Below are 19,844 nucleotides of genomic sequence, written 5' to 3' on the forward strand. Positions count from 1 at the left end.
ATGAGGCAGTTATGTGACTGTTCCTGTCTGATGTGAGATACATCAGGAATAAAGAAGGCACGAGCATCACCTGTCCTCTGAGTATTTGCACACCAGGCTGTGATGTGGAAAGGAGGTGAGAAGCTTAGAAGGAAAGGAAAAGAGAAAAGAAAAGAAAAAGAAAAGAAGGAATAGTATCGAAGCCACATTTGCCCATAACAAAGAGTATTAACCAAATGGAGGGTAGGCAAGGGCACGGGAGAGAAACATTTATTAAAATGTGACAAATATCTACTCCGTGGATACATGAACAGATCCCTTTCTGATCTATTCCTACAGTTGAAACCCATCTCAAATTATCACCCCTCTATTTTAATTTGCACCTAGTTTCCTCCATTCTTCTTCCCCGAGGCCTGTGTCATTAACGGGACTGATATTTACACATAAGACGCGTGAAGGATCACGTGTGAAGGATTAAACGGTTTCTTCAGTAATTTCCACCAGCGAACACAGCTGGAAAATAAGTTGGTGGCGCTTTCCACACGTATAGCATGGGTGCCTTGTACCCAGTGACTAGCAAAGAAATAAAAGTAGTAGACACCACAAACATGCAACAGAAAAAGAAAAACCCGGTCATCAACGGCGAACGAGAAAAGCCTAACTTAATCACACATTTGCAGAAGTGTCGGCCAGGAAAAGAAACCAAGCATCTGCCCTGCTTAAGACGGACTCTAAAGGTGATTTCCCCTGCCTGCTAAAACAGGGCTAGAAAAAGAAGGCACCCACAAAGCCACGAGAATTCCCCACTTTACATATTCCCCCATTTAGAGAGGAGCAGAATGGGAGGTAACTAGCCAAGGGGAAGGTGTGGGAAATCCCTGAAGGCTTGAAGTCTGTGAAGTCCCGATAAGGGACCCAGTGGAGAAATCACTCTTCCGTTGCCTCTGGGCAAGGGGAAAAATGGAGCAGTCAGGCAGGAACAACAAAACTATATCTCGTATTCCAAGCGAGAAGTAAGGAGTTGGAAATTTGAAAAGAAAAAGTAAGAAGGAAGTCAGTGGGAACAGTTACATTGGAGCTGCTGTGAAAACAGACGCCCCTCAACAACCCTCCCCCTGCCCTGTTAACAATGGCTGAAATCCGTGGGCACCCGAGTCCCTCCCCTATACAAAGTGGAAATCCAAAGAATGAAATAGGGAAGTGAGGGGCACCTGGGTGGCTCGGTAGATTAAGAGTCCGACTCAGGATCTTGGCTCAGGTCATGATCTCAGGGTCCTGAGGTCGAGCCCCAGGTGGGGGCTCCATGCTGAGTGTGGATCCTGCTAAAGGTTCTCGCTCCTTCTCCCTCTGCCCCTGCCCCAATCATCAAAAAAGGGGGCAAGTCTTACGGAATAGGGAAGCAGAACCTCAGGTCTGGCTCAGGAGGACTCAGAGGCTCTGTGGTGCCACCGTTAATGAAGGATTGATCTAAAAAGCCTAGGGCATCCTTGCTCGGGGACCGAACATGCCCCTAAAAGTGGAGTAATTCCGGATACAGGACAGTGAATAAAATCTCAGAGTTGAGAAGCTGAAAATTAAATCCACGAAAAAAAAAAATGCTACCCTCAGCTCCAACATCCCCTTAAGTTTTGGGAAAGAAATAGATGGAAGGCAATAATGAGCCATCAAGCTGGCATCCTGGATGGAAAAACACACAGCTCTCACAGCAGCAGGCAAAAGAACTAGAAAACTCTGGCACCACATCAGAGGTCTGGGCAGAGCTGTCCACGCTCCGCACAAATAGGATGAGAAAAAGGGACACGGCAACTCTGCAGTCATCCTAAAAATATACAAAAAAGAGAGATACAGTATGAAAAAAAAAAAAAACCCAAACACAAAAACAGATAAAAAGTGCACTCTGGAATAAAATATAGCCTAAGAGACAGAAGAAAATCCCATGTGAATGCTCAAGATAGCACTTAGTAAGAAAATTAATTCAGGGGAACAAGAGCTAAAAGATAACTTGGAAAAAAAAACATAAAAATTAGACGTAGAAGGCATTGTGAAACCAAAGAGATTGAGGACTAAAAACCCACCATCTCCTAACTAATACATAAACCAGAAATGGAGAGAAACAGACGAAACACAATAGCAAATTGAGTTTTTAACAGAAAGGAAGGACTAATCACAGCAAAGGAAAGAGACAAACACAAAGTAGATACTGAGAACACAGAAAGGCCAACCCAAAGATAACTATGTCCCCAAGGCAAAGAACCCAACAAATAGACACAAAAATACATTCAAATGTTGTGGTAAGGAGTCTGACTCCGCTTTTGATGTTTGAGGGCTCAAAGCTTTCAAGCTCTGGTCGCCCCTTCCCCCGTGCTGCCCCACACCCAGGCAGACTAATCAGGAAACCTGGGACTCTCTCTTTTTGCATTGACAAGAAGTTCCAAACATAAAAACTTATGATCTGCACGGGGTAATCTTCGTGCTGGAGCCCTGCCCCTAAACACCCTGAAACCCCATGCCAAGAGCCCTTCTGCCTTCTCCCAAGCCATTTTTAGACCTGCTTGGAGACCTGCCCTGCTCCTCCCAGAAAGCCTCACTATTTCAGTAATAAACCTTTTCAGACCTTCTCAGTGTGTGTGTGTGTGTGTGTGTGTGTGTGTGTGTGTGTGTACCTTCATCAGCCTCCACACCAAACCCAGTTCCAGTTGGTAGGGGTCGAGTCCGCCTCATTTCTATGGGATATACGCCAGAAGAAATTTCTCCATAATACTGGAAAAATTGTTTGTGTAGTTTGTTGGAAGAGCATATTGTGTTCCAAAGAACCTAATATAAAAGAGTGATCCTGGGACACGTTCTGGTCAAGTTATCAAACTCCAAGGATAAAGAGAAAATTCTCTGGGCAGCCAAATGAGAAAAGTAAGAAGAAAAAAGAACCCACCAGACTTCTTTATGACAAAGGCTACAAAGTTTTGAGGGGGAAAAAAAAAAAAAGCTTATCTTTTTTTTAGACTTTTTTTTTTTAAAGATTTTATTTATTTATTTGACAGAGATCACAAGTAGACAGAGAGGCAGACAGAGAGAGAGAGGAGGAAGCAGGGTCCCCACTGAGCAGAGAGCCCGATGCAGGGCTGGATCCCAGGACCCTGAGATCATGACCCGAGCTGAAGGCAGAGACTTTAACCCACTGAGCCACTCAGGTGCCCCCCAAAAAAGCTTATCTTGAGCCAAAATGCTATTCAACTATTAAGCAATAGTTACATATTCTCAACCAGGATTGCCATAGTTTTTATGAGTTCCTTTTCGGAAAACTGACATGAAAACAAGTCAACTGAGAGATTAATGAAAATAAAGAAATCAGGAAGGGGGGGTGCATTAGTATTTAGTGAATATTAAATCCATTTAGAACCAAGGTTTCGTTAAAATGGAAATTAGGTTTATGAAATGAAATATAAGTATTTTAATGTTTGATAATATAAAACTAACGTATTGCTAAGAAACTAGTTTCAGAATGGACAAAACAGGGGCAATCAAGTTTTAAGAGTACTAATTTCTAAATCTTTCACACTGTCTTAAATGAAATATATCGCTTACGCAATAAATTCACTATAATTTCTTAGTCTTTTCTTAATCTCTGCAAGGGTAACAAATTGGAGAACTGTGGTCTGAATAAGGTCCATCAATATTCCTGTGGAAATATTTTGCTCATTTTGTTTGATCCACTGGATGATGACAGATGCAATATAATAAGAGAGGTTTTTATTTTAAAAACAATATGAAAGTGACCTGGCTTCATGAATCATATTCTACTCCTGAAGGCACTTGAGTTTGAGATCCCTGCTTTAGAGCAATATTTTAGGAACATACACGCCTTTGTTAAAGAAAATCAATCTAGAGGCACGGGGTGGCTCAGTGGGTTAAGCCTCTGCCTTCGGCTCAGGTCATGATCTTAGGGTCCTGGGATCAAGCCCCACATCGGGCTCTCTGCTCAGCGGGGAGCCTGCTTCCTCCTCTCTCTCTGCCTGCCTCTCTGCCTACTTGTGATCTCTGTCTGTCAAATAAATAAATAAAAGTTTTAAGAAAGAAAAAAAATCCAAAATAATTTCTTTGGTTTCTTTTCCTTCTCTTATCCACTCCCACTAAAATCATTTCTGTATATCACATACAGGTAGAGATCAAGACATAAATATGCATATAAGGAAAACTGGAGTTCAGTTTAGCAAATGTTCACAGTTCCTGGTTAGTAAGATTTTTCTATAATTTTTCACCCTCTACTTTGTACTTCTCTGTCTTGCTGGAATCTCCGTTAATAAGAATATTTTGTTTGCACAGAAACAGTAAAGTCATCATTCAAAACGTAATGAAACAAAGTGAATTACTTATGTGCCCAGGTTTTGTTTTCTTTTTTTAACATTAGGTGCTAAAAGAGATTATACATCAATAACATTACTTTGAGTGACCCCAAATATTAACATCATTTCTCGTGGTAATTTGTAAATAATAGTAATTCATTAATCATCATCAGAATTCACTTAAGGTCTTTCCAGTGTTAAAGAAAGGTTCAAAGTAAATTATTAATACTACTCCATTTGGAAAGAACGAGAACACTTTTCTCTTCAGCGTAGCTGCCCATCTTTCATTTACACAGGATTTGAAGAGGTTTTCCTTTTAGTGTTTAGTGTTGTTTAGCTTAGTGAATTGATGAGAGGGGTGTGGTTACTTTTCTTCATAATCAGTCAGCATAGCATTACTGAAGCTAAGGTGATCCTTCCCTCAAGTCAAATATCCAGAGAGGTACTACCTGGTCTCATGAGAACCCCAGGTAACTCCTAGGATTTGTCTGACATTTCACCCAATTTCCTTGTTGTTCCAACAAACACACCAGCCCATTCTCAGCTCTGTGTCTAGACTGGAGTCATTTCTCCCTCGTGATAAGCTCTCAAACAGAAAAAAGACATTGGGTGAAAGCTAATACATCTGAATAAAGTATGAATTTGAGTTAATAGCAATGCATCCGTATTGCTTTATTAATGGTAATAAATACGCCATATTAACCTAAGATCTGGTATTTAAAGAACACAGTCCTTCCCTTCAAAGAACTTACAAACTCAGCCGAAATTAAAAAATAAAATAAAATAAAGACAATACAAAGTAGAAAAGAGTGCCACGATTGATGTGAACATGGGTCACTGTGGATACTCTGAATATAACGTGGTACAATCTTTATCAAGCTATTCTGACCGTGTGCCGAGCACGGTTGTAAGCACTTCACAAACATTATTTCACTGGATCTCACAACAGCCCTGTGGGCAGGTCCACCTGCCTAGATAACGAAACTCACGAAGAGAATTTGCATGACTTTCTCATGGTCACTCAATGGTGGTGGGTGCGAGCCAGGACCTGAACCCCATGGACTAACTCAAGACCCGGCTCTTACCCACTATCCAGCTGACAGTTCCAGAAGGCAACAAGGAGCATGACCTTTAAGAAGGCTCTCAGCGGAAACTTTTGATGAATACACAGCAGAAGGCTGAGTTTTTCTAAGAAAGGGGAAATCTAAGCATGGAGGTACCTGGGTGTTGAGCTGACCTGCCTCGCTTCTCTCCCACTCAGTTTTGCAGCAGGACCTGACATAGAGTATCCCTCTTCTCCTACTCCACGCTTGAAAACATGAGACTTGAAAACATGAGTGACAAAATGGTCACCAGGACAAAATGTCACCAGGACAAAAATGGTCAGAGCTGATTCATCCCAACAACGATGTGGAATCTGGCTCCAGGTTAAACACCTCTGTGTAATTTTTCAGCCTAACCATACTGAAGCCTTCCCTGGCACCCCTCAGGAGGAAAGTTGCCCGCCCTGTGCCCAATGGGGTGCACAGCCTGGGCACTGAGAGTGAGGGGAGTTAACCATCAAGGACTAAGCCCCTTCGGCTCGTGTTCTCAACACACCAGCATTTCTCACCAGGTGCCTTCATTCCTTGACGTCTTTATCCAAGACTTTGGGCACGGGTCTTCCTCTGGCACTTCTGCTGGGGGTGTGGGGGTGGGGAGGAGGGAATCTTCGGGGGAAGGAGAGAATCTGAGACACCTTTCCCCACCCTGACTCAGTAGCCAGTACCCTTCCACTCCTAGACCTTACTCAACTTGTCTCCCCCAACAGAACTTCAGGACACTTTTGTCTGGGGCTCCCTCAGCAGTGTTTACACAGATACACTTGAACCTGCACCAGGAGGAAGTTGGAACGGAGGGAGCCCTGCCCTGTCTGGTTGTAGCACCCCTCTTATGCCATGACCGTGAATGAAGGCTTGGGTCTTCTGCTTTGGCTCATTCGTTGCTTTAATCAGCTACTCTACAACCCATATCAGTCCACACAACCAGCTGGGTATCTTCACCTCGGACAGCTTGAGAAAGACACATAGTGGGAGTTACACTTTTTACCTGAAATATTTTTTTTTAAAGATTTTATTTGACAGAGAGAGATTACAAGCAGGCAGAGAAGCAGACGGGGGGGGGGGGGGGGGAGCAGCTCCCTGCCAAGCAGAGAGCCTGATGTGGGACTCGATCCCAAGACCCTGAGATCATGACCTGCCGAAGGCAGAGGCTTTCACACACTGAGCCACCCGGGTACCCCTACCTGAAATATTTTCTAAACTCTTCTTCTGCTAAATGGATCATTTTCAGTTATAGTTCTGAAGCCAAAAAAAAAGTACCAAAATAAAAATATATTTAGCAAACCTAAAGGTCTGTTGTAGATTTGGAAATGTTAAACTAAAATGTTGGGTTAAATTTTGAGGGGGAAAAACCCCAAATCTGTTTAGGGAATGGCATATTGGTTTTGTTCTCTGGGTAAAATTTAAAGTACCCAAGCATGGCCAGCAGAGGGAGCCAAAACCACGCGTGTCACCTTTTCTCGGTCTACAAAGCTTTGAGGAACATGGATTAAAAACTGCAAAATGCAAATGAGCTTCATCTTCCCAAAATATATGCAAAAATCATAGAAATCATATAACTTCATGCTACTCTGCTGCCAAGTGCTGTATAGAAAATCTTAAGGCTGGAAGGAGAATTCTGAATTTCAAGTAGTTCTAAAAATCTTGCTTGTTCTCCCCTCTCTTCCCTCTCTGGCACTGGTGCACAAGAACTCCTGAAAAGTAGGTGGTTTATATTCTATTTCAGGTGACACATTCTGAGTCGTATAACAACGCTTTTTGAGTTGTCACTGTGGGGAGCATCTTGGTTCACACTGGAAACAGGTGTGTTGAGAAGAAGTCATATTGCCTCTAACTCAGACCTCTGAAATCAGGCTTCCGATACCTTAGGAAAGAAAAAGGAACACACACTCCTCATGAAAGTTTGTTGAGAAGGGATTTTCTGCAAGTATAAATGTCTCTCCGTTTTCTGGGTGGTACCTGCATTAGTCAGGGTGTTTCCTTTTTTGGCCATGTAAGAGGGTGAAAGGAATTTATTGAAAGGATACAGTTGGCACTATCCTCTTAATAGTTTATAGTGAAAATTTGGGAGAAGATATTTTCTACATAAAAATGGTAAGAGTTTATTTTGTGCGACTTAACGTTCACGAATTTGAGAATTTAATTAAAATGGATTTTAAAAACACACTTCAGGCCCAAATGGCTTTACTGGCAATTTCCAACAGATATTTAAAGGAAGGAGAATGTCATCTGAAACACAGTCTTCCAGAGAAGAAAAAAGAGAAAGTAATTCCCACTCCTTATAAGAAGCTAGTATTACCTGGATCTCGAAACCCAAACAAGGGACTTCCACTTCCAGAAAGATGGGGCAGAGGTACCTTTTCTATTCCTCTCAGTATGTAGGGAGAAGAAGGCAGGACATTATAAATAAAACAAACATAATAAGAGGATTCTGAAAGTTTGAGAGAGGCTAGCAGATGGACAAGAACCTCAGACAGAAGGAAGGATACACTGGGAAAGAGCATGTTGTTGTTGTTGTTATTTTTTAACTTCATATAGCCTAGGATTTTTTTTCTTTCTCTCTTATCCACCATGTCCCTGGCACCTAATAAAGTGTGTGGCAAGTAAGAGGTGCCTGGTAAATGAATGAATGAATAAATCAATGGCTGAGAGATCACTAAGGAGTGGGTTTATTAAGCATGAAGGGCTATTGAAAACACTAGTGAAGAAAAAAACAATTAAATTCAGTCCCTGATCTCTGAATTTATTATATATATTATATATATAGTTGGCCAGTGTAAGAACACACAGTCATCCAAAGCGATGGGAGAGATCTGCTAAAACTACAAGCTATAAACAAAAATCAGCTGCTTCTTAGCCATGACTGGTGATAATGTCATTTCATTTCTACAGAGCAAAGAACAGTACCATGGAAAAAAGAATAATTTTAGGCAATCTGTGAAGATGAAAAAGAATATTCCAAATACAGGATTAAAGTAGAGATGGTGAGAAAGAAACACAGTGTAAAGCTGCTTGGCTAGATTGTAACTGTGGGCGATTCAATCCTGAATAACCTGAAAACTGACTTCTGCTGTAGTAGACACCATGGAGAAGGATGGCAAAGAAATAAGATACAAGGATTCTCTTAGCGCCTGGGTGGCTCAGTCAGCTAAGCGTCTGCTTTCAGCTCAGGCATGACCCCAGGGTCCTGGGATCGAACCCTGCCACGTCAAGCTCCTTCCTCAGCAGGCTATCTGCTTTTCTCTCTTCCTCTGCCCCTTCCTCACCTTGTATGCACTCTCTCTCTCTCTCAAATAAATAAAATCTAAAAAAAAAAAAAGATATAAGGATTCTCTGTGCATTATTTTATACAAGGATATGAGGTCATCAATGCTTCTCATGTACCAAATACTGATAAATCCTAGACAATCAAGAAATCCCTGCATCGAGCTGGCGAGGATGCGGAGAAAGGGGAACCCTCCTACACTGTTGGTGGGAATGCAAGCTGGTGCAACCACTCTGGAAAACAGCATGGAGGTTCCTCAAAATGTTGAAAATAGAACTTCCCTATGACCCAGCAATTGCACTACTGGGTATTTACCCTAAAGATACAAACGTAGTGATCCGAAGGGGCACGTGCACCCAAATGTTTATAGCAGCAATGTCCACAATAGCCAAACTATGGAAAGAACCTAGATGTCCATCAACAGATGAATGGATAAAGGAGATGTGGTATATATATACACAATGGAATACTATGCAGCCATCAAAAGAAATGAAATCTTGCCATTTGCGACAACATGGATGGAACTAGAGCATATCATGCTTAGTGAAATAAGTCAAGTGGAGAAAGACAGCTATCATATGATCTCCCTGATATGAGGAAATGGAGATGCAACATGGGGGCTTAAGTGGGTAGGAGAAGAATAAATGAAACAAAATGGGTTTGGGAGGGAGACAAACCATAAGTGACCCTTAATCTCACAAAACAAACTGAGGGTTGCTGGGGAGGGGGGTTGGGAGAAGGGGGGTGGGGTTATGAACATTGGGGAGGGTATGTGCTTTGGTGAGTGCTGTGAAGTGTGTAAAGCTGGCGATTCACAGACCTGTTCCCCTGGGGATAAAAATATATGTTTATAAAAAATAAAAAATTTAAAAAAAAAAAAAGAAAAAAGAAATCCCTGCATCGAATGACGCCTGCTCGAGGGGTCACTTTGCTGAACAACTGTAGGGGGCGTTGTTCACAGTATCATCCCTACAAAAGGCACCCCCTGGGCACACAGCTAATATCCTAGCTGGCCAACACTGCAGACCAGCTCAAATACATGTTTCAGTTTCCAAGGCATTACAGAATGACACCCTGATATCTACGATTTCTATACATATTCATGAAGATGCACCACCAGGACTGAAAGAGGGCCAAGCAGAGAAAGGAACATCCTGTTCTACGGATAAGACAATTTCCTTGGTTAATGTCCTCAGACAGTACAGCTATACTCCTCGTTAATGTGAATTTCGTTCAAATCACTGAAGAGCTGTATTCATTTTGTGACAAAATGAGACACTTGCAAAATAAGATTCCGACAATTCACATAAATTTATCTGTGCCCCAATCATTTAGTGTGGGAGCCTTTTTAGAAATGCATAGACTTGGCATTAGATTCAGACGAAATCATGCAATCTCTTAAAAAATGCCCCTCCATCAAGTGTTTCGCTAGGGGTTCCTAAAAGCAGTATGAGGTGTCTGCTCCTTAATCATGCAATTTTTTACTTCATGTTTTGCGTTACTTGGAAAACTTACCAGCACCATTTGCCAGCACACTTTCTAAACGAGTCCATTTTAAATCAGATGATCCCATCTCCTGTTTAAGACTAAAAGATGAGGGGCGCCTGGGTGGCTCAGTGGGTTAAAAGCCTCCGCCTTCGGCTCAGGTCATGATCCCAGGGTCCTGGGATCAAGCCCCACGTCGGGCTTTCTGCCCTGCAGGGAGCCTGCTTCCTCCTCTCTCTCTCTGCCTGCCTCTCTGCCTACTTGTGATCTCTGTCTGTCAAATAAATAAATAAATCTTTAAAAAAAAAAACAACAACTAAAAGATGAGACGAGACAAAAGGGAAAGATCCTTGAAGGTTCATCTGCCTCAGATTAATTTTCTTAAATATGAGGAAAAGGACAGCCAGCAATAAGAGAGTGTTTCTCAAACTTATCTGAACAGGAGACTGACCTGGGGTGTTGGATGACAAGTGAGGATTTCCAGACCTCATCCTTGGGTTCTGACTCCCAAGGTTTGGGATGGGGCGCAGGAATGGGTATTATTAAAAGCAGTTGAAGAAGCTTTGCAATCTAGCAAATTTGGGAAATACTTGTTGTCAGGGAAAGAACACTGACCTAGTCACGGGGTTCAAAATTCCAAGGCGGCCAGCTCTCCTATGTGTCCTTAACTGAGTCCCTTTATCTCACTGGGGCTAAATCCACAGTTGTAAAAATAAAACCACAGGAAGGGGTTTAGCCTATAGTCCCCTCAAAGACAGGAGATTATAACATAGTCCCTGCTGGGCTATGTTCACAGCTAAATCTCCTGTGCCTAGCTTGGCGTGCATCACCTAAGAACTTCCCAGAATTTGTTGACTAATTCACTAGCTAGACCCAAGGCAAGATCCCTTTGCAAGTGTAAAAAATTATATGATTCTAAAAATAAGTTAAAAAAAAAAAAGGCACCTATTTATTTGGTCAGCCACGGACAAAACCATAGTTATTCTTAAACCCAAACAAAATAGAAACCAAAAAAAAAAAAAAAAGCACCCACTCCTTTCTCCCAGCACATTGCTGGTAAGCGTTTCAAAGGATCAGACTTGGGTAACTTGATCTCATGCCTTCTTTGCAGGGTAATGAATGGGAGGTCCTGAGCATCTCTGTTGGCTCACAAAGGTCAGTAGAGACTCAGCAGAAGTGAGTTGAACCTGGAAAACCCAGAAAATTATGCAGAAAACAGAGTAAGTGCTCCTGCTACACATACAGGAAAACTGTAGTCGTAGGAGGTCTTTTAGGATTTTTGTGACTTTAGCCCCCAAACCTACAGTCACGTGACAAGTCGAGAATTATTAGGAACCTTGCCTGACACCTAGGGACTGTGCAGAAATAAATAGTTTTGGAACTAAAGAACAGGGGCGCCTGGCTTAGTCAGTGAAGCATGAAAATCTTGATCTCAGGCTTGGGAGTTCGAGCCCCACATTGGGTCTATAGATTACTTAAAAATAAAAACCTTAAAAAAAAAAATAAAAGGAAATCCAAAGAAGTCTTAGCTCAAATTTCTGTATACCTCCTACAATGTGTCTAGTCAGTGTATATCAACTGCATACCGCCCCTGAACTAACATACAACAGTACATTTTTATATAATAACTCATTTCTTCCTTTTAAAAAAAATACTGATCCTGAGATGGGGGGCAGGAAATGAAACTACTAGCTTTTAGGACATTCAAGTCCTAATTTCTCAATTTTACAAGTAAAACACAAGTTGTTCATAAAAATTTTGCCAAGTGTGACCAGATTTACTCTGAACATTATCAAAACAGTAATAAGAAAATAAGATATGCACATACAGTACAAAATCACGAGGTGTGAGACTATTTTTCATTCAGAGAGCACTTCCGACTTGGAACTGGGGTAAGGGTCAGTGGGTCTGATAAGCTCAGGATTTTGTCCTAGGTAAGAAAAGCTCCCAGCTGCAGAATTCTGAAAATCATAAAACCACCTGGTCGCAGGTAGTAAAAGATGCAAGAGATTGTTCACCGAGAGCAGAGATAGGGGAGTCCCAGGGAGGCGATGCTGAGATCACGCACTGTCATTCTCTGGGTACAAGGTGAAGGTGTGCAGGATGACACAGGAGATGGGACAGCGTGACTGCCCCTGCTACATTGTTCTAACAGCTTCAGAGAACATAAGTCTTTGATATGCTTTCCCAGGATCTTCCCTACACCCTAAAATCTAACCCCCCAGGAGAAAGAGGATGGCTTAGCTGTCAGGAAGGAGAACCAAGCCAGCCCATGTGCAACAGCCCCTAGTCTGGGACCGGATAGGGCAGCGAGCTGACGACCTCCCCAGCTTCGGTGACAATGGCATCATAGACCCAGCGTCGGTTGCAACGGCACTCGGGCCCGCACTTGTTGGAGTTGCACTTGGGGCAAGGGTAGAAGCACCCCAGACAGTTCTTCTCCAGGCAGTCACACAGATCGGCGTCATTACAGATCAGCCTGCCACTCTTGTCATACTTCTTCCTAACTCTGTCGAGAGAACAGAAGACAGTACCAGTGTCCCCATCGGGAAGAATGAACCATTCGCCAGCCTCCTCCATAAATCCGGTCCCTTTATTCCTAGGAACCAGTACCCGAAGGATTACCCAGCCACGTTTCCAAATAGTAGATGGCAGCCTTGTCCTAGGAAACTCAGCCCACGTGCCACATTTTCCAACACAGCTGAGCTAGTCACTGATGGGACCCTTTGTTTTGCCAGCACCCTGGGGAATGTGATATTCTATTGAAACCAATCAAAAAGAAGAGCTGAATAAAAGGTTCTTCCTATAAATTCCGGCCCTCCCCCAATTTTTCTTTATAAATATAATCATTCTTGATGGAGTTTTCCCTGATAAATTACACTCTTTTCTCTTTCTACAGAAAAGCACTCTAGTGAACACGATTATAGTTTTTAACGACTCAAGACAAACATGAGAATGGTCCGTGATTATGCTGTCATCATTAACAGAAGAACACACACACACACACACACACCCAGAGACACACACACACTCCTTTGGTAAGAGGGTCCAGGCGCCATGCTTCTTCTGCTCCTTTCTGATTCTGTTTGCTACCCAGCGTGGAGCGACAGGGCAGGTGACCAAGATGGTGGGCTCCCTCAGACGCTCTAGGTGAAGGCAAGAAGTTCTGTACCAGAGGGACACACCAGAGCCTACACCCCACTTGAGTCCCCACCCTTTCTGTGTCAGCCCCTACAACGTGTCCGGGAGACGAAAGCTGTCACAAGAATTCTACCACCCTCTCACATTCGGGCCCTTTTGAAATAAAGCGGCGTGAAAGTCTGAGGAGGACCAAAGCGTCTCTAGACAGTTTGTATCCTTTATTAACAACTGGGAGTTTAAAAAAAGGGGAGGGGGGTTGGCCCTCAGCTGGTGTGGTGAGATTATGAACTTCTCCACCCTTCATCTTGAAACAGGTGTTCACGTCTCCCCCCAGGTCCATTTAAGTAACGCTGTTCCCTCTTCTTCCCTCTCCTCACAGAGCAGGGCAGGCTGAGGAACCCTATGGAAACTTGCTGCCTGACTTTCTCACTTGGGCAGGATTTATATTTGACGCATTTCATCTGTGGGAAGAGGGCTCCCCACTCCCTCCCAAGCCCACCAGGAAATGCAGGTGTCCACAGACAGGAGACTTAAAATCCACAATGGAAATCATAGTCTTGAAGCCATGAAATTGCCCCATCAGATTTTGTCCTTGTCCCTTTGTCTTAATCCAAATATTCTCTCGCCTTAACTCAGACACCAAGAGGCAAATGTTATCATTTTCTGCCCACCGTAGGTCATCTTTTATAAAATTCTGAATTATCATACACACAAAAGAGTGCAAAATGTACATGTACAGAAAAAGAACAATAAAGCCAACCTCACATTCTCACCACCCAACTTAATAAAAGTTGGGTGCCTTGCCCACTGCATCTCTCAACCCTGCCTTCCAAGAGGAACCACAGCTTGTTCTTATAAAAACCATCTCCTTCTGGGCCCTGGCTGGCTCGGTCGGTAGAGCACACAACTTTTGATCTCAGGGTGCTGGGGCTTAGAGTTGTGAGTTCAAGCCCCATGTTGGGTGTAAAAAAAAAAAAAAAAAAAAATTCACCTCCTGGTCCTAGCTACATTTGTGTGAATTCCCAAGCACACTGCATTTCCCTACATCGTTATCTGTGATTCAACCATGATGGTACATCCTGGTGTACCTCTATAGGAGCTTTTCTGGGATACATATCCAGGAGTGAAGATGTTAGGTCCTAAGGAAAACAGGTAATACCAGGCTTTTTAGAGTGGTTGTACCATATTACACTCAACCCATGTCCAGTGGCTTCATCAACATTGATATCATCGGACTAAATGCTGTCTTTCTGCCTCTCATCATACTGACGAGATGCTATTTTCAAATGTTTATTAGCCTTCTCTACGAAATGCCTATTCATTGAGTGGTTCATTTTTTTCTTTGAATGCTTATCTTTTTCTTGTTGACTTGTGTATATTTTGGACACTGATCTTTCAAATTATAAATAGCTTCTCCTGTCTTGTGGTTGTCTTTCATTGTTTTTAATGAAATTTATGCCCATCTCTTGATCATCAAGAGATAGGCATAAATACTTAATTTTCATTTTGTCAAATTCATCAGCCTTCTCCTTCATGGGTTGCTTATACTTGGGATGTGCCAGCAATGGATATGGGAAACAAAGGCAAAAGAAAGTTATTAAATTTCCTTACTGCCTACAGCCCATTGACAACCTCTAGCAACCCAACTGCCTCCATGTTGATACTTTGCTAAGGGCAAAAGGTAATCTTAGCCCAATCCCCAGGACCCTGTTAGTCTACTTTCACATATAAAAATTCCTTTGGAAACTTCCTTTATCTCTACCATTTAAGATACACTGGCGGTCACCCCCCAAGCATATGACCCACCAACAGACATCTGAAGGATCTCATGACTAAGGTTTTATTAGATGGTAATAAATGACCTTATCCCAACAATAGCTAGCTTCCTCAAGTCCTGAATACCTTACTTCCAAAATTCCTTAGAGACTCACTCTATCCCTAACCCCCTCCCAACTTGAAAGTATATAATGGACCTCTCCTCGTGACCACAGTATAGCTCCTTCTGCCCACAGATCCTGTCCCCGCATTTTCTTTCTTAAAACCGCCTTTGTGCACCAAAGACATCTCAAGAATTCTTTCTTGGCCATTGGCTCCAAACCCCAACATCTTTCCTACATCAGTTATCATTGTACTTATGACATATCTGTACACATTTGACACTGAATCCATTCCCACAGTTATTATTTCTCCTTCAAGTGAAAACATTTTTCTTACTTTTAATCATCTTTCTTACTGAAGCTATTACTCTAACCAAAGGGCTTCTGAAGCCTTTAAAAAAAATTGATTCCCAGCTTGGGATTATTGTCTATTTCTTGAAGTTGCTAACTTCCAAACACACAGGACGATATTATACTTTAGAAAAGAGATTTTTAAAACATAAAAAAGGGGCAACTCTTCCTTTGCCAAGAACTCGTGCGTTTTGTAATCCCACAAATCAAATGTAATAAATCATGAATCTTACTTGTATTTTACAGAAAAATACTCATTCATCTTTGACATCCGAGCTTTCTTTTTCTGCTGCCTTGTTTCAGGATTAAAGTCGGCTACCTGTGGTCCGGGGTTTTGAAACGCCAAGCATTTTAACTGCCGCTCTATCTGTTGCTATGAAACAGACAACGTATTCAGAGTAAGAACAGGATAATTTTGTTTTATGTTGTATGAAAGTAAACGTTCCATAACTTTTGCCATAATGTCATGGAAGTACAGATATTTCACCTACAGAAATAAACAGCTTAATTTGATTTTCAAAAGATGCTATGAATTTCCTCAAATTAGATGATTCTGAATCAAGAAATCCATGGTATAAAATTTATATAATAAATATATATATAAGGGTACCTGGTATAAGTGAGGTAACGGTACCTAATATATATATAAGGTACTGAGTAGCTCAGTCAGTGAGCCTCTGACTCCTGATCTTAGCTTGGGACTTTCTGGATTGTTGTTGTTGTTGTTTTTAAAAAATTTTATTAATTTATTTTAGAGACAGGGAGGGGCAGAGGGAGAGGAAGAGACAGTTCTTTTTTTTTTTTTTTTTTTAGATTTTATTTATTTATTTGACTGACAGAGATCACAAGCAGGCAGAGAGGCAGGCAGAGAGAGAGGAGGAAGCAGGCTCCTCGCTGAGCAGAGAGCCCCATACGGGGCTCAATCCCAGAACCCTGAGATCATGACCTGAGCCAAAGGTATAGGCTTTAACCCACTGAGCCACCCAGGCACCCCAAGAAGAGACAGTCTTAAGCAGACTCCACACTGAGCGCAGAGCCCCACACAGGGCTCAGTGTCATCACCGAGATTATGACCTGAGCCAAGATCAAGAGTTGGATGCTTAACCGTCTGTGCCACCCAGGTGCCCCTCAACCTGGGTATTGATGAATATGTTGTATTGATGTTGTATTGTTGCAAGTTCAAGCCCCATGTTGGGCTTCATTCTGGGCATGGGGCCTACTTTAAAACAAATACATATAAATATATATTTAGGCTTAAAAATATAAATATATATAAATATATAATATATACAAATATACATATACAATATTAAAAACAACCAAGCAGGGACACCTGGGTGGCTCAGTGGGTTAAAGCCTCTGCCTTCAGCTCAGGTCATGATCCCAGGGTCCCCGAATCGGGCTCTCTGCTCAGCAGGGAGCCTGCTTCCCACCCCCTCCCCCCACCCCCCCCCCCCCCCCCGTCCCTCTGCCCACTTGTGATCTCTGTCTGTCAAATAAAAAAACAAAGTCTTAAAAAAAAAAAAAAAAACCAAGCTGGAACAGAATTCCCTTTATACTTGCAAAATACCAGTTGGCTTCTGAAATCTGATGGGGATGAAAGTCCCAATTAGCGTTTATGGAGGACAGGAACAAGGGAGTAAAACCTTTCTGCAGCTGTTGGCTGGACAGACTCAGGTGGATTGTCTGAAATGTCTCAAGGCACAGTGAGAATCCAGGGGGCACACAGCCCCCTCCCCCGCCCCTGCCTTGGGTGTTCTGAGGTTCAGTTTCAGAACAATCACACCCCTGGGCGTGTAGACCCATCAGGGCTTTGCAGCTACCTGAAAGCTCTACTCTCAGTAAAAGCCAGATTTGAAAAGGAGAATTTTCCCAGAATGGCTTTCAAGAGCGTTAGTGGAACATTTCAAAAGACTTGACCTGGAGACATTTGCCATTGGAAAAGAAAGGGAGCTTAATGGAGAAGACAAGCCGCAAAGTAAACCCTGATAACTTATTTTAAAACTGTAGCACATGTATCAGGAGGGAAAGGAAGGTTCTTCTGAAAGATTTTAGAAGAATATAATCTGAAGGGCCCCCAAACACACAGGCTGACATACAAATGAAATACGTCACCTGGAAACAAAAGGGAAACTTTTAAAGTGTGAATTTCAGTGTAACAGATTAGTAACAGAATCTCAGCCTCATATGCTATTTAGCTTAATAATAGTCCAGGCTGTCCAAAATAATATAAATACATTTCTTTAAATTTTCACCTTGGTGTCGGGGGGGGGTGGGGCGGCGGGGGTAATAAACTTAACCTTACGAGACAATTCAACTTTGTACCGTCTGTTACCATTCTCAGTTCCCATGGCAAAAGTTCAGGAACAGAGAGACACGAGGGTAAGCCTTTCTGTGTCCAGATCTTGGCTCTGCCACTTGCTAGTGGTCAGCCTTGAGCAAGCTCTTACTTCTCTCAGACTTAGTGTCCCCTTTTTGCAAAACGGGGTAACAGGATTATCTTGGGAGAAGGATTTGGTGGATTAATATATGCAAAGATTTAGAATTACAGGGCGCCTGCGTGGCTCAGTCAGTTGAGTGCCTGCCTTGGGCTCAGGCCATGATCTCAGACTCCTGGGTTCGAATCCTACGTGGAGCTCCCTGCTCAGCGGGGAGTCTGCTTCTCCTTCTGCGTCTGCCCCCCCCCCCCCCCCCCCCCCCGCTCAAGCTCACGCTCTCTCTCCTTCGAATAAATATTAAATCTTTAAAAACACAGGGGAGAAAAGTTAGGTTTTTTTACAAAAATAAAAACACTGGACCCTATAAAAACACTATATTCTCCACAAATATTCTTCTCCAGGGGCAGGATTTTACTGCACAGAACACTGGGCTATAAAATCAAGGGAGGTGAGTGACAGAGAGAAGATGTGTGAAGTGTGACCAGCCCTGCCAGGAGAAGAGTGAAAAGTAGTAGGGGGGTAGGGGAGCCCCATCATCACAGAGCAGCAGAGAACCTTCCCCGTGAAATCCTGAGGGGACCCACATTCCACCCAAGTCCAGGCTCACCTCAGAGATCCCCAAGTTGAGCCCTCTCCAAATACCATGAACCCCTAAGATCCATTTGCCATACCAGTTGCTTTTGTCCAATCTGACAGTTTTTCTCAGGAGAACTTTGACCTGTGTGTCCCTCGTGAGTGGAACTGTTTTTGTCTGGTTGTTCATTCATTTCTGTTCACTGAAAAAAATTAACCGGAGGGGGCAAGTCGGGTAGAGGGGAAGTAGGATGTATTAATATCATATGTCCGCGGTAACTTCATCCTATAACTTTCTGGCTCTTTCCCTGTAGCTTTCTCTCTTGCAAAGCCAGGTTTCCTGAAAAAGCCATCAGCCCTCCTGGTTGCTTTTTTGCCACTCACTCTTAGATCTGGCATACTCAGCTCCCTCCCAACCCCGCCCTGCTCACACAACCACTTGACTGACATTCTTCTCTTCTGGGTGTCCCAGGAGCAAATCAAACGTACCTTTTACAGTTCTTGGCATTGAAGACCTTGCTGGAACAGGCAACACAGAGACCATCCACTTCTCTTGAAGAGGAGTATGAATTCTTAGACCTCTGTTCTTTCCCCCTTATGCTCAGTCCCTTGAAAAAAAGGAAGATGCACTGATGTCCTACTTCCCCGGTAACACTGTGAAAATCTTATCCACTCCGGTGGTTTCGGTGTCACCCTTTTGCAGAGAGAGTTTCCCAGGGGGTCTCAAAAATCCCTGACCTCCTCACTCACATTTTCTGACAAATTTCTAGTACAATGGGAGCTCAAGGGAAGGCATCGATTTTCCATAAAACCCAGCTGCAGACACGCCTGGAATTTACTTTGTTGTACACACAGGACACCAAGACGTGTGTGTGACTCACGTGAGGTCAGCACAAGATGCTAATCTCAAATTCACGGCCCAGGCTGCTCTGCAGTGCTCTCTCAGAAAGGACCAAGACCCACAGCCCTCTGATATTCTTCTCCCATATCCGCTACTGGTGCCGTCCTCAGGGCACTGTTTCTACCAAAGGAGCCTGAGTTGTGATTTACCAAGGAGGCCTGGGTCATATGGTGCCCCACTTGCCTGTCCGCTTGACGTTCCTTCTCTGTACTCCCAGGTTTGGGTCAGTCGACATTGACCGCCCACTCTCCAGTTTCCAGTATTAGGTCAAGAAGCTGATTTTTCTGGCTAAAATTAACAAGTCAGGAAATGACAGGTGTTGGCGAGGATGCGGAAAAAGGGGAACCCTCCTACACTGTTGGTGGGAATGAAAGCTGGTGCAGCCACTCTGGAA

The 19,844-nt window shown here is 43.0% G+C and overlaps 1 protein-coding gene across 2 annotated transcripts; it reads right to left on the reverse strand.

Annotated features, from left to right (window-relative positions):
* Nucleotides 1-11,905: 11,905 nt before the first annotated feature.
* ARL14EPL (ADP ribosylation factor like GTPase 14 effector protein like) lies at nt 11,906-19,156 on the reverse strand. Of its 2 annotated transcripts, none has more exons than XM_059416704.1 (4): nt 19,039-19,156; nt 18,648-18,752; nt 15,772-15,911; nt 11,906-12,678 (listed from the first exon to the last, which is right to left on the reverse strand). In XM_059416704.1, exons 2-4 carry the CDS (start codon nt 18,741-18,743, stop codon nt 12,456-12,458), a joined length of 459 nt encoding a protein of 152 aa, XP_059272687.1. In that variant the 5' UTR covers nt 18,744-18,752; nt 19,039-19,156; the 3' UTR covers nt 11,906-12,455. The 2 variants fall into 2 exon arrangements, with proteins under 2 accessions (XP_059272687.1, XP_059272686.1); XM_059416703.1 differs by having other exon boundaries at nt 11,908-12,678; nt 18,584-18,752; nt 19,039-19,143.
* Between the last annotated feature and the right edge of the window lie 688 nt (nt 19,157-19,844).

This window comes from Mustela nigripes, chromosome 12 (genome assembly GCF_022355385.1).
Source record: "Mustela nigripes isolate SB6536 chromosome 12, MUSNIG.SB6536, whole genome shotgun sequence".
Taxonomy (NCBI): Eukaryota; Metazoa; Chordata; class Mammalia; order Carnivora; family Mustelidae; genus Mustela; species Mustela nigripes.